Source organism: Anomaloglossus baeobatrachus, chromosome 2 (genome assembly GCF_048569485.1).
Source record: "Anomaloglossus baeobatrachus isolate aAnoBae1 chromosome 2, aAnoBae1.hap1, whole genome shotgun sequence".
Taxonomy (NCBI): Eukaryota; Metazoa; Chordata; class Amphibia; order Anura; family Aromobatidae; genus Anomaloglossus; species Anomaloglossus baeobatrachus.
The window spans coordinates 402,259,139-402,273,666 of NC_134354.1; the positions used below are offsets into that span (position 1 = coordinate 402,259,139).

General features: G+C 44.9%; 1 protein-coding gene across 2 annotated transcripts in view; it reads left to right on the top strand.

Annotated features, from left to right (window-relative positions):
• The first annotated feature begins 3,046 nt into the window (after positions 1–3,046).
• Positions 3,047–14,528, top strand: part of SRSF10 (serine and arginine rich splicing factor 10) — a 28,240-nt gene continuing 16,758 nt past the window's right edge. For both annotated transcript variants that reach the window (XM_075336100.1, XM_075336101.1), the window contains exons 1-2: positions 3,047–3,230; positions 13,472–13,576. In XM_075336100.1, the coding sequence (XP_075192215.1) occupies positions 3,166–3,230; positions 13,472–13,576 (170 nt within the window). In that variant the 5' untranslated portion in view covers positions 3,047–3,165. The remainder of the gene's footprint in view (positions 3,231–13,471; positions 13,577–14,528) is intronic.

The window sequence follows — 14,528 nt, forward strand, 5'->3', positions numbered from 1 at the left end:
AACTGTACCCCTCATACTGCTCAAAACCACATCCAAGAAGTATATTAACCCATCAGGTGCTTCACAGGAACCAAAGCAATGTGGGAGGGAAAAATGAAAATGTTACTTTTTAACACAAAAATGTTACTTTAGCTGTAAAATTTTACATTTTCACAAGGAAGAAAAGAGAAAATGCACCATACAATTTATTGTGCAATTTCTCCTGAGTACGCTGATACCCCATATGTGATAAAAATCAATTGTTTAGGCTCACGGCAGAGCTTGGAAGGTAAGGAGCGCCATTTGAATTTTTGAACGCAAATTTAGTTGCACTCATTAGCGGAACGCCATGTCGGGTTTGAAGACCGCCTAAGATGCCTAAACAATCGAGCTCCCCCACAAGTGACCCCATTTTGGAAACTAGAGCCCTCAAATAATTTTTCTAGATGTTTGGTGAGCACTTTGAACCCCTGGGAGCTTCACAGAAGTTTATAACTTCCATTGCAAATCAATTGAATTGACAACGCATTTCTAAAGGATCCGGATTTGCGGCAAAAAAATCTATTCATGCCGCAGTTAAAAAAAAACACGCTGATGTGAAAGCAGCCTAAATGATCATCTGCAGGAAGATGCTGAAGTTGGTTTCTTGTTCGGCTTTTATTTATTTTCTGTTTATTACAGGTTTCTCAACAAAAATAAAACATCCCAAGTATATAATACCATGCAGTCATGTGCCCTATTGTGAATACACTTAAAAACACCTAAAAAAAATGTATAAAACTGGCATAAAAATGGGCATCAAAGTGGGCACTGAGGTATGTTTTTGAAGGGGTTAAATGGATTTGGGCCACTTTTCTCACTCTACAGTTACATACCTACTGATGCCCTGCATCCACTTGATGTCACTCCAGCCTGGCCCAAATGGGTTCTGGGCATCTGAACTGGCAAAGTGGGCAAATTGCCAATTTTCACAGATTTGAATAAGTAAAATAAGTAACAGGTGTACTTAAGGGGGTAAATGGCTTTGGGCTACTGATATCTCACCATAAATACATACCTAGTGATACCCCTCATCAAATTCATGTCATTCCAGCCTGGCCCAAATAGATTCTAGGCATAAGAACTGCCATCAAAGCGGGAAAATCCCCAATTTTCACAGATGTGAATAAGTAACAGGTGTTTTTTAAGGGGTTAAATGGCTTTGGGCAACTATCTCACCCTAAATACATACCTACATCCAATTCATGTCACTCCAGCCTGGCCCAAATGGGTTCTGGGCATCTGAACTGGCATCAAAGTGGGCAAATCACCAATTTCACAGATTTGAATAAGGCTGCTTTCACACTACGTTTTTTTAGCATGCGTCATGAACGTTTTTTTGCTGCAAAAGCGGATCCTGTTTTTGCAAAGAAAGACGCATGCAAACACGTTATTTTGCAGGATCCTGTCACTTTAAGTTTATGGGCGGGCATTGGAGTCATGTGATCGGGAGTGAGGGGAACTGAACGTGAAAGACTGGGAGCCGACATCTGACAGCTGTGGAGGCTCGTAACCAAGGTATACATCGGGTAACTTGCTTGGATACCCGATAGGTACATTGGTTACGAGCATCTGCAGCTGCTAGGAGCCGATTCCCTGCACACGTAACCAAGGTAAACATCGGGTAACTTGCTTGGATACCCGATATTTAAATTGGTTACGAGCGTCTGCAGCTGCTAGGAGACGGGCTCCCTGCACATGTAACCAAGATAAACATCGGGTAACTAAGACTGCGGTTACCCGATGTTTACCTTGGTTACGGGCGTCCTCCGCTCTCGGGAGGGGGAGAGGAGGGAGGGGGAAAGAGAGACTGATCACACGAGGCTGGTTTCTGTGCATGTCAGTAGAGCAAGCAGGATCCTGTCTATCAGCATGCCAGCGTTCACATGCGTTTGCATGCAGCATAGTGAGGATCCAGCAATTTGCAGTATTTGGATGCAGCTCAAAAACGCTACAAGTAGCGTCTTTGAAAAAAGTTAAAAAACTGCAACTCGCTGGATCCTCACTATAACGCCTGCAAACACATGTGAACGCATGTTGACGCGAGTCCATTGCAAATGCATTGAAATGAAAACGTATTTGCACTGGATCTGGTTTTGCGTTAAAAAAACGTTCATGATGGATGTTAAAAAAAACGTAGTGTGAAAGCAGCCTAAGAGATGTTTTTAAGGGGTTAAATAGCTGTGGGCCACTGATATCTCACCATGTACAGAATCCATTTGGGCCAGGCTGCAGTAGCATGAATTTGATGTGGGGCATCGGTAGGTATGTAATTGTAGTGTGAGACCAGTGGCCCACTTTGCTGCCTATTTTTGTGCCAGTCTTATAAGTTTTTTAGGTGTTTTTAAGTGTATTCACAACAGGGCACATGACTGCATGGTATTATATACTGGGGGAGTTTTATTTTTGTTGAGAAACCTGTAAAAAAACAGAAAATAAATATTAGCCGAATAAGAAACTGCCGAAATAAGAAAGCAACTTCAATATCGTATCGGCAGGAAGGTTTCCAGTCAGAGGCTCCAGTCTAAGCACTTGAACACGTGCAGGGTAGTGGCATTGTTCACCTGATACACATATAATATATATATATATCTCACACACACCTAGAAGGGGCTGTCTAGGAGAACAGGTCCTCTCCTGCCACAGACTAGGACACGAGTTGCTGTCCTCTGGGGTCTCCGGCACTTCCATCCCGGTCAGGATGTGGAGCAGCACGGTGCACACTTGCTCCAGTCACTCCCTATTGGGCTGCCAAGTACTGCGTTTTGCTTTCTCGGACCCTGCGGTGAGACCCCACCTATCACCTCCACCCCGGACTGCACACAGTATAGGCATGCCTTTCACTAATAATAGTTTATCGGTTATGCTGCAGTGTCTTCCCGCCATATTTGATATTAGCCGTTAGCCTGCGGTTGGGTTTCCTGTCAGTCTCTCCTCCGTCATTACACTACCAGCGCTCGTCACTTCCGGCCAGGTTAGCGCGCGAACACTGCCGCCAGTAACGCCTTTTCCCGCTCCCCACCCCTCAGAGAAGTCTCGCGAGATCTCGTCCGGCTTTGGAGAGAGCGGGCGGCGGAGCGGCCATTGTACTCGTGTGCTGGTTGCAGCGTGTTACGTGCGTGGTTTGTTTTCCCACAGACGGGAGCCATGTCTAGGTACCTCCGTCCCCCCAACACCTCGCTCTTCGTGCGGAATGTGGCGGACGATATTCGGTAAGTGTAACTATGGCCGCAGGTCCACACTGGCCTGGGTGTGAACCGCGTGTGGTGCTCGGTAGCCGTGGAGATGCACTAGTGGGATGTGGCGGGAAATGCCCTCATGTGGGGCTGGCGGCCATGGTGTCTGTTCCGTCAGGACAGTGTGCTGTATAGTACGTCCTGACAGACGCGGCCAGGCCCCCACGAGGCGACATGCGCACAAAAATGGCGGCAGCGAACAGGGTCACGGTTCTCATCCTGGGGCTGGCTGACTAGTCTGGAAATGAGCTAATTAGTTTTTATGTGAGGTTTATATGCACTGTTTTTTTTTCCTTCAACTCCATAAGTACTCCCTCAATTGTAGTGAGGTTCGAATTCCTAAAAAGCTCCAATACCGCACAGCCCTTTAGTTGTGGCCCCAGGGTACAGTGTTAAAGGGAACCTGTCAGGTAATTTGTGTTCTAACCTAGAAGTAGGGTGATGTGTGGCCTAGTAACCCCTTCCTACCCATCGCTGTGTTGTAATATTGTGTAATATGAATGTATAAAAATGTTTTACTTACATGTTCCCTATGTAAATGATCAGAGGGTCTTGTCCCATGGGTGTTGCATAGCCCTGTGGGCGTTTGCATGCTTTCCATGGTGTCGTGCACCTGTGGACTTGATACCATGGATTTACATCAGTGACGTCACAATCAGCTCCTGGAGATCCCGCACTTGCCATTCCCGCAGCCTTGTTTGTCAGCCAGTGCTTGCTTCTCGTCTTCAGACGCGCACTGCGGATGACCTAAACTGCAGGAGTCTTCTGATCATGCGCAGTGCGTGTCTGAAGATGACAAGCGAGCACCCGGATAACAAGGCTGCGGGAATGGTAAGTGCGCACGCGCGGGATCTCAAGGAGCGACGGGATGTCGTTCATGTAAATACATGGTATCACGCCCACAGGGGCGTCATACGACAAAGAACATGCAAATGCCAACAGGGGTGTGATACCATGGAAAAATGCAAATGCTCATGGGGCTAGAGCCCCTGCTCATTTACATAGGGTACACATAAAACTTTTTTTATACATGCACACTACACAATATTACACCACAGGGATGGGTAAGAAGGGGTTACTAGGCCACATATCACACTGCTACTAGGTTAGAACACAAATTACCTGACAGGTTCCCTTTAAGACAAATTCAGAACTTTGTTTTAGTAATTTCTCATTTTTGCCTTCTAGCCCTATGAAACCTTTATCAGAATATCCTGGTCCACTGTTTAAAAATACTACCCTTTCCTTAAGGCTGCTTTCACACATCCGGTTTTTGCTGAGCGGCACAATATGGCGCTTTGCAGAAAAAACCAGGGCTGTGGAGTCGGAGTCGTGGAGTCGGAGTCGGAGCTCATTTTGGTGGAGTCGGAGTCGGTATAAAATGCACCGACTCCGACTCCTAAAATATATAATAAATTGGGGACAGGAGTGCAATGCAGAATGTGCTGAATATTTTACTAAATAATAACATTTAGTATAATGCTTATATTTAAGTGAAAAATTTATTGTAGTACAATGTGAACATCAGACATTTAATTGTTTTTATGATACAATAATCAAGATATTTGGATAGAACATAAAATATTTATTGGAATACAACTTTAGAACACAAAAAACTAATAAATTGTAAATATGTAATATATATATATATATATACACAGTGTATATACACACACAAGATATATATGTAATCTACTGTATATTACATAGTGTATTACATATTTACAATTTATTACAGTTTTTTGTGTTCTAAAGTTGTATTCCAATAAATATATTTTATGTTCTATCCAAATATCTTGATTATCGTATCATAAAAATTATTAAATGTCTGATGTTCACATACACATATTCATGTACTACAATAAATTTTTCACCTAACTAAGCAATATATGTAGGAGCCGGAGTCGGAGCCGGTGCAAGAGAATTTGAGGAGTCGGAGTCGAAGGTTTGGCTTACCGACTCCACAGCCCTGGAAAAAACGCAACCGTTTTTCTTAGCCGACGGTTGCGTTTTGTCGCATAGACTTGCATTAGCGCCGTATTGTGCCGCATGGCCTTGCGTTGCATCCGTTTTTTGCCGGATGCGTCATATTTAGCCCATGTGGCGGCCGGATGGAACGTTGCCTGGCACGTTTTATTGTGCAGCGAAAAAACTGCATCGTGCCGGATGCCGCGCAATTTACAAAGCATTGGACGCCGGACGCGGCATCCTGTGGCAAAAATCGCATCCTGCCACCGGATGCGGGGTTTTTTGAACTGCGCATGCTCAGTATCAAGCCGCATCCGTCAAAAAACGGACGGGCCGCATGGAAAAACTTATGCAACGGATCCGTTTTTTTTCGCCGCATCCGTTGCATAGGTTTTTGAGCCGGATTGAGCCGCACTGCAAAAAACGGATGTGTGAAAGCAGCCTAACATTGCTGGGTGCAGTGCTGAGTTGCACCACATCTCCCGGTGTCTTATGTATTTGCCTGTGTAGATGGGCGCCCCGCTCGGGCGCGGAGCTCAGCAGCCCACACCGTTAACCACATAAAAAGATTAAAAAAAATTAGGAAATTAAAACTAGCAATTAGGTAAAAAAAAATTTGGTCTATTCCATTTCCCATAAATCTGCATAAAAAGTGATAAAAAAAATTGTTCAAAATGGAAGAAATAAAGATTTTAACTCATCCTACAAAAAAAACAAGCCCTGGTAACATCTGGTCAGCAGAAAAATTTCAGTTCTCAACAGGGCTGTGGAGTCGGTAAGCCAAACCTTCGACTCCGACTCCTCAAATTCTCTTACTCCGACTCCGACTCCGACTCCGGCTCCGACTCCGACTCCTACATATATTGCTTATAGTTAGGTGAAAAATTTATTGTAGTACATGAATATGTGTATGTGAACATCAGACATTTAATAATTTTTATGATACAATAATCAAGATATTTGGATAGAACATAAAATATATTTATTGGAATACAACTTTAGAACACAAAAAACTGTAATAAATTGTAAATATGTAATACACTATGTAATATACAGTAGATTACATATATATCTTGTGTGTGTGTGTATATACACTGTATATATATATATATATATATATTATATATATTACATATTTACAATTTATTAGTTTTTTTGTGTTCTAAAGTTGTATTCCAATAAATATTTTATGTTCTATCCAAATATCTTGATTATTGTATCATAAAAACAATTAAATGTCTGATGTTCACATTGTACTACAATAAATTTTTCACTTAAATATAAGCATTATACTAAATGTTGTTATTTAGTAAAATATTCAGCACATTCTGCATTGCACTCCTGTCCCCAATTTATTATATATTTTAGGAGTCGGAGTCGGTGCATTTTATTCCGACTCCACCAAAATGAGCTCCGACTCCACGACTCCGACTCCATTCTCAAAATGTTGCTGCAAAATAATTTTTATAACAAGAAAAAAGTTAGTATGCGAAAGTACCAAAGAATAAAAACCTTTTATAAGGCTATGATCGCACGCCGCAGTTTTTTTTTTTTTGTTGAAACCAAACCACATTTTGGCAGAAAAACGCACCTTCTAGTGGAAAATGCAAAAAATCGCATGTGTTTTTGCCTCATTTTTTTCCATGGTGTTTTTTTTTTGTCTGAAATAAATTGCTGGAAAGGCTAAAAAACACAGGACAAAACGCGCAAAGAATTGACATGCTGCAGTTTTTCTGTCTCTAAAAAACTGCAGACAAAGTGCACCGTGCGCACAGCAAATGTGATTTGTCATAGAATTTGCTGGAGAAGGAAAAACATACAGTTTTTAGCCACACACTGCACTAAGGCTATGTGCCCACTTACCGGATTTTGCCGCAGATTTTATGCGGTTTTGCTTCATGTTTCGCTGCAGAAAATGTTCATAACATCTCTGCAGTGAATCACCAGCAAAACCTATGGGCAAAAAAAATCCTGTGCGCACTAGGTGGAATTTGACAGCTGCATGTTTTGCTGCGGGATTCCCGCAGCAAAAACAATTGCATGTCAATTCTTTTCCGCACGTCGCTGCAGGATTTCACTCCATTGACTCCGATGTAACCGTGAAATCCCGCAGGGAATAACGCAGGAAGCAAATTCTGTGCGGTTCACTGCGTTTTCTTGCGTTATTCCCTGCGGTGTTTCGCGGTTTACCTCCGGTAATGTACATCGCCTGTCTGCTGTTTTGCAGGGAAGTGATGTCATTACAGGAAGAGGAAGCGGAGCAGAGAGTAAACACACAGATCACAGACATCACAGACATAGAACACAGACACATAGAACACACATAGAAAGAAAACGGAAATATAGAAAACAAAGAACGTGGGCTCCGCTGTATATTTACCGTCCAGCCAAGGTACCGTCCACAGCGGCGGCCCGGTATTCTCAGGCTGGGGAGGGAGAGGGGCAGGGGTAATGTCCCCCGCCTCACTCCCCCTCCCGCAGCCAAGAATATCAGCCGCAGCTGCCCCGGCACTGTCGCATGCATTATGCGGCAGCACCGGCGTGTCCCCGGCTCTTCTTGCTGCCGTGTGGCAGCAAGGTAATACAAGGGGTTAATGGTGGTGGATCACCGCCATTAACTCCAGGCTTGATCATGGCAGCGTCTATGTGACAGCTGACATGATCAACCTGAAAGTAAAGTGAATAAAACACAGACATCGAAAAATCCTTTATTTTAAATAAAACAAACAAGCCTCGTTCACCATTTTATTAACCCCTCCCGCACCAAAGCTCCGGCGTAATCCACAGGTCCTGCGCTGCTTACATCCAGCCGCGACTGTCACAGACACAGCGCTGAATGAATACAGCAGAGGTAATTACCGGTCATTTCCCACGGCTGGTAATGTGAACTCACTGCCGACCGTGGGAAATGCAGCGATCTGTCCTCTATCTATCCCTCTATCTATTCTTCTGTCTATCTACTATCTCAGAATTTATTTTTTTTTCAATGTGCTTTATTGCATTGAATGCAATAAAGCACATCCCAACCCGCACGCGGCAAAACCGCAGCAAACCGCATGCGGTTTTCGGGTGCGGTTTGCCGCGTTTTTTTTTTTTTACCGCGGGTGCGGTAATCTTTGAGAGCATGCGGAATTTTCTCAAGAAAATTCCATTTCCCAGTGCGCACATAGCCTAAAAGTGGCAAAAAAATGATGCATGCATATAGGGCCTAAATCTGGTATCATTGCCCCAAAAAAATTAATAAAAAATCAAAACTGCTGTGCCTCTCAAGAATTACTATAGGGCCCTGTGCGCACGCTATAGGTTTTGCCGCGTTTTGTGGTGCAGTTTGTAGTCCAAAACTTCATGTCTTCCCTTCTCCCAGCAGAGTCTGAGAATTCAGAAATGATGTGCACGTGTTGCTTTTTTTTTTTCCTTGCAGTTTTGGATGCAGAAAAAAAGCAGCATGTCAATTTTGTGTTTTTTTTTTTTTTTTTTTTTGTCCGTTTTTAGCCCTTCCTGATTTGATTTTACCAATAGTGATAGACTGACACAGACATGTGCGGGCTCAAAAGTACTAAAGTGCCGGGCTTGGGCATGGAGTTCTCAGGGAACTCCAGGTATTGATCCCGTGCCACTCGGTTAATAAAAAAATAAAGAAAAAAATACATGCCCCCAACCTGTGATCGTGTCTGGCTGCTTGCATGCTTGCAATCACAGACCCTGTTACAGGTCTATATCGTGCTATAAAATTAAATAATTTTTACAGTACTATATAGACACACATAGCATCTGTGATGGGAAGCAGTCGGACACGCTGTCACACAGGCTGGGGGCGCGTCGGACTAAAACCAATCAAATGCCCGTGGGCGAGGAAAGCTGTGCATATGCATGAACGTAAATGAGCGGCCCCTGGACGTATGATGAGCTGGCGCAGAAGCAGTGTGACAGCCGTGAAGGAAACTTAGTATAGCGCGTTTGCTCCAATCCCCCTATCCCTTCTACCACCATTTTTAAGCGCCGGATTCTGGTCTCTAGGACTTATATGGGGGACCTGCGTCCGGCCAGATACTCTGGATGAATTCTGGGCCGGAACCAGGGTTTTGGGGTTTGTAATTTTTTTTTCTTTCTACCAATAAACACCCCCCATCCCCCTATCCGACTCCAGGTATCTGTGAGTCTGCGCATCACTACTTTAGTAAGGCCGGTTTCACACTTGCGTTGAACGGCACCCGTCACAATGCGTTGTGTGACGCATGTGACGGATGGCTTGCAAATAGTGTGATAATAAAGGCCACGGATTCCACTGAAATAACGCGTTGCGTTAAGTTTTCTTTAGCCGGGAGAAAAGCCTTTATCATCACGCACACATCCCGACACTGCCGCCCACATCATCACGCACACATCCCGACACTGCCGCCCACATCATCACTGCACACATCCCGACACTGCCGCCCACATCATCACTGCACGCATCCCGACACTGCCGCCCACATCATCACCGCACGCATCCCGACACTGCCGCCCACATCATCACCGCACGCATCCCGACACTGCCGCCCACATCACCACCGCACGCATCCCGACACTGCCGCCCACATCACCACCGCACGCATCCCGACACTGCCGCCCACATCACCACCGCACGCATCCCGACACTGCCGCCCACATCACCACCGCACGCATCCCGACACTGCCGCCCACATCACCACCGCACGCATCCCGACACTGCCGCCCACATCACCACCGCACGCATCCCGACACTGCCGCCCACATCACCACCGCACGCATCCCGACACTGCCGCCCACATCACCACCGCACGCATCCCGACACTGCCGCCCACATCACCACCGCACGCATCCCGACACTGCCGCCCACATCACCACCGCACGCATCCCGACACTGCCGTTATGTTATCCTGTCGGACATGGGAAGTGTCTGTGTCCATGCTGCGGATTGTGCGGCTGCGGAACATGCTGTGGATGTCCCACAGCCGCACATAACTGCATATCTATTTATTTATGCGGAAATACCTGTGGACTTTCTGACCCTCCACTATGGAGATAGAGGCTGGGACTTCCGCAGGTTTACCGCAGCTATTTCGCTGTACTACCACAGCTATAAATAGCTGCGGTTTTCCGGGAGCATCTGCGAGAAACCTGCGGACGTACCTGCGGATATATCAGCAGGTACAAACTCCCGTGGGCACATAGCCTAAAAGGATGAACTCTGTAGAAGAGAGACCAGACTGGATGCAGAGTAGCTGACTGTCTCATTGTTAATGGATCAGAAACTGAAAAATACACTGAAAAGTGTATTTTGGAAATTTAGATGGAAACCCAACATCAGTGCTCAGTGTAGGGCACGTGATAAATGTGAATCTAAATAATGATAAATGTGAATGTCTGAAAAACTATTCAAAATGTTGTCACTAAAAATTAAAAAAAAAACAAACAGCCCAACAAAATCGAGCCCTAAATGTCCATGGATAGAAAAAGAAAACTTGTGGCTCTTACAATAAAGTAAAAAATGACAGTAAAGTGTTAAAAGGCCTAAAAAATTGAGATACATTGAATTTTTCAAAACTTGTCATTTTTAATATTTTCATAAATAAACATAAATCAAATAGCCTAGATGTACTTCTAACTTAACAAAGTACAATATGTGAAGAAAAAGTCTCAGAATTATTGGGGTGTGTCGAAGTAATTCCAGATTTACTACCACATAAAGTGTCATTGGTCAGACTTAAGAAATTTGGTCTATCAGGAATGTGAAAACGGGCTTCTGCAAATCGGGGTTGAAGCCTTCTCAGTTTTGGCCGTTAAAAGGAAGATTTCTTGGACCACTTTGCACATTTGGATTTAACTACCGTATTTTTCAGACTATAAGACGCACCGGACCATAAGACGCAACCTGGTTTTAGAGGAGGAAAATAAAATTTTTAAGCAAAAAATGTGGTCATGACACACTGTTAAGGGGTGAGGATCTGCTGTTGACACTGTATGGGGGTAATTAAAAAAAAAAAAAAACTGCTTGTGGTTCCTCCATTTTTGATAACCAGACAAGATAAAGTCTCACAGCTGGGGGCTGGTATTCTCAGGCTCGGGAGACTCACGTTATGGGGAGCCCCCCAAGCCTAAAAATATCAGCCAGCAGCCACACAGAATTGCCGCATCCATTAGATGCGACAGTCCTGGGAATTTTCCCAGCTCATCCCGATTGCCCTGATACGGTGGCAATCGGGGTAATAAAGAGTTAATGGCAGCAGCCCATAGCTGCCACTAAGGCTATGTGCCCACGGGGACAGTGTCCTGCGGTTATATCCGCAGGACATTCCGCAGGTGCTCCCAGAAAACTGCAGCAAAACTTCTGTCTGTTTCCATGCTGCGGATGTACGGCGGAATGTCCTGCGGATATGGTGCGAGCATTCTGCATTGAGGAAACAGTACCATGGCTTCAGCACTGCATCCTCAATGCAGAACAAGTGCTGCAGTGATCGGGGCGTTCATATTACTTACCTCCATCACGCAGCACCTCGCATTCCGGCGGCCGGGTCACTCTGTCAGCGTCTGGTGCACTGTGCTGGAGAAGGTGGATGGGCCTGCACTAGCTCCGGCTGTCACATGACCGGAGCTCGTGCAGGCCCCGTCCACCTCTTCCTTCCTGTACCTGGATCGACCGCGCTCCTGTGCACCGGACTGAGAAAGTGACATCGTTGTCTTCTATCAAGGCAGGTAAGTATATGGGACCCTGCGGAGAAGTCCGCAGGAATAATTCCCATGCTGCTGATTTTTCCGCAGGGAAATCCGCATTATTTCCGCTGCGGAAAAAAAACGCAGCATGGGCACAGCAGTTCCCAAATGCCATAGAAATGGCTGCGGAGTATCTGTGCTGCAGATTTTTGAAAAGTCCGCGGAATTTCCGCGATAAAAACGCGGCAAATTCTGCGCATTTTCCGCAGCGTGGTCATATAGCCTAAGTCCTGGCTTAGTGATGGCAGGCGTCTGAGACACCCCCCCTCATCACGAAGCTGTAAGTGAAAGTAATAAACACAAACACATAAAAATCCTTTATTTGAAATAAAAGAAAAAAAAACACCCTCTTTCACCACTTTATTAACCCTTAAAACACCCAGGTCTGATGTAATCCACACGATGTCCCACGACGCATCCAGCTCTGCTACATCTGACAATCAGAGAGCAGCCATAGAACACGACCGCTCTCTGTGAGGATCAGGCCGCAAATGAAGTGAGCTGCCAGGATCAGCGGTGACTCCAGCTGTCACCGCGGATCTCGCAGTCACTTCAGCCGCGGCCGGATTTGCGGTAACAGCTGAAGGACTCCCGCTGCATACTCACCTCTCCTCACTCCACGCAGCAGCGCTCGCTTCCTGTCTGTGCCAGCTCACCTGTGTGGAACCGTGTGTACAGTGATGACGTCATCTCTGCTCTCTACACAGATCAGCTGGCCGGCAGACAGGAGGACACCACGATTCTGCAGGGAAACAGTGAGTATACCGTACTTATACGTGCTGATGGTGCACGGGGGGGGGCAGTGAATACAGCCGCACATGATCGCTCCAGGCTATAGTTGCCTGAGGTGATCACCTGGGCCGGCTCTTTAGTATGCGCGTATCCCCCACCCATCATCCCGCCCAACTGTCAGCGCCGGCTTCAGGGCTGAGAGATGATGGGTGTGCATATCAAATGAGCGGGCCCACGTTTTCAGGGTATCGCTGCTACAGCCTGTTCCTGCCTCTGATGACCCGCTCCACCACACCCGCCTTCACCCGCTCCACCGCACCGCAGCCATCGGACTATAAGACGCATCCCCCCACTTTCCCCCAAAATTTGGGGGGAATAAAGTGCGACTTGTAGTCCTAAAAATACGGTATGTCCTGTGCTGGGGTGATCTCACAGGGTGGGGGCTCAGGAACTGAACTCCATCCACATGTGACTGCTATTCTAACCATGAATTGAGTCCTTGTGGGCTTGAAAAGGCCAACTTGCATCCATTAAAAGGTTACTGAAGTCTGAACTCGTAAGGCAATGGGTTACTGAAAAATGTAACACACCCCCCCCCCCCCTTCAAAAACGCATCGGGAAAAGTACTACGATATTTCTCACCTTGAGCAAATTTTTTTTTTAGAAAACTGAAAGTGAAGCTAATGCTACAATTGTGATGTGCACTCCAGAAATTTTCCTGGTCAGAACTAATTTGTTTATTATATGCAAAAAAGAAACTAGATAAATCTTTGCTTGCATTCCAGGTCTGAAGATCTGCGCAGAGAATTTGGACGATATGGTCCTATCGTTGACGTGTACGTGCCACTTGATTTCTACAATCGACGCCCAAGGGGATTTGCTTATGTTCAATATCCTTTCTTCCTCCAGCTGAATGATGAGGGAATATGACGTTTGGAAGATGGTGAGAGAGGTAACAGCATGTGAGAATTGCTTTGCTGTGATCATATTTTTTTTTTCTATTGCTCACTGTGCATACATAGCAAAGTAATTCTGCAGCATTCTGTGGTATTTTCTTTCACTTTGTTGCGATTAATTTACATAATTGTTGAGATGTTCTTGATGTTAATCATTGACCATTTATGAAATCTCTAGTAGCAGGGGTCTAGTGTCATTAACATTATTCACTGCATTACTTGGCATCTCTGTGTGTTTGCTCTATATCTGAGTACTGTCAATTAATTCTGCTGTCCTCTGTTATTACCTCAGAGTTTAAAGCTGTACAATAAAGGCGAACGACAGAGAAAGCATGAAAAGAACCTTTTAGAGTAGAGACAAGTAGACAAAGCAAAGACATCTTAATGATCAGGCTTGAAGATATAAAGGGAAAGTGGGAAAAGAAAAGCTGCAAGAAGAAGCCAAAATATGGTCAAAGCTTCGCTTTATTCAGGAAATTTAATTTTCAAAGTTAAAGATAAAGGCATCTATTAATTGGCAAGCATCTCATGACAAGTCCTACTGACAAGCTCTTAAAAATAAAAGGTCAAGATAAAGTTAAAGGAATGATTGTCAAGATTACAGGAGTCTTGATGTATCCTGCTAAACAAAGACGTGTTTACAGTTTTGTGTAAGTACGTGGTTTGACTCTGGGTTGTGGTAGGCCTTAGGGTTGACCAATTGCTTACTTGCCCAAAAACAATCTGAACTTAGATGAGGTAGTATCAGTATCCTTTACTTCTAAAACCTAAAAGGAACAGTTGACCACATCATGGTCAGAATCAAAATGGTAAAAAATATTCATAGGCAAGATTAGACTAAGAATCATGCCTCCAAACTCTTTGCAAAGGCTTGTTGTTACTTTGA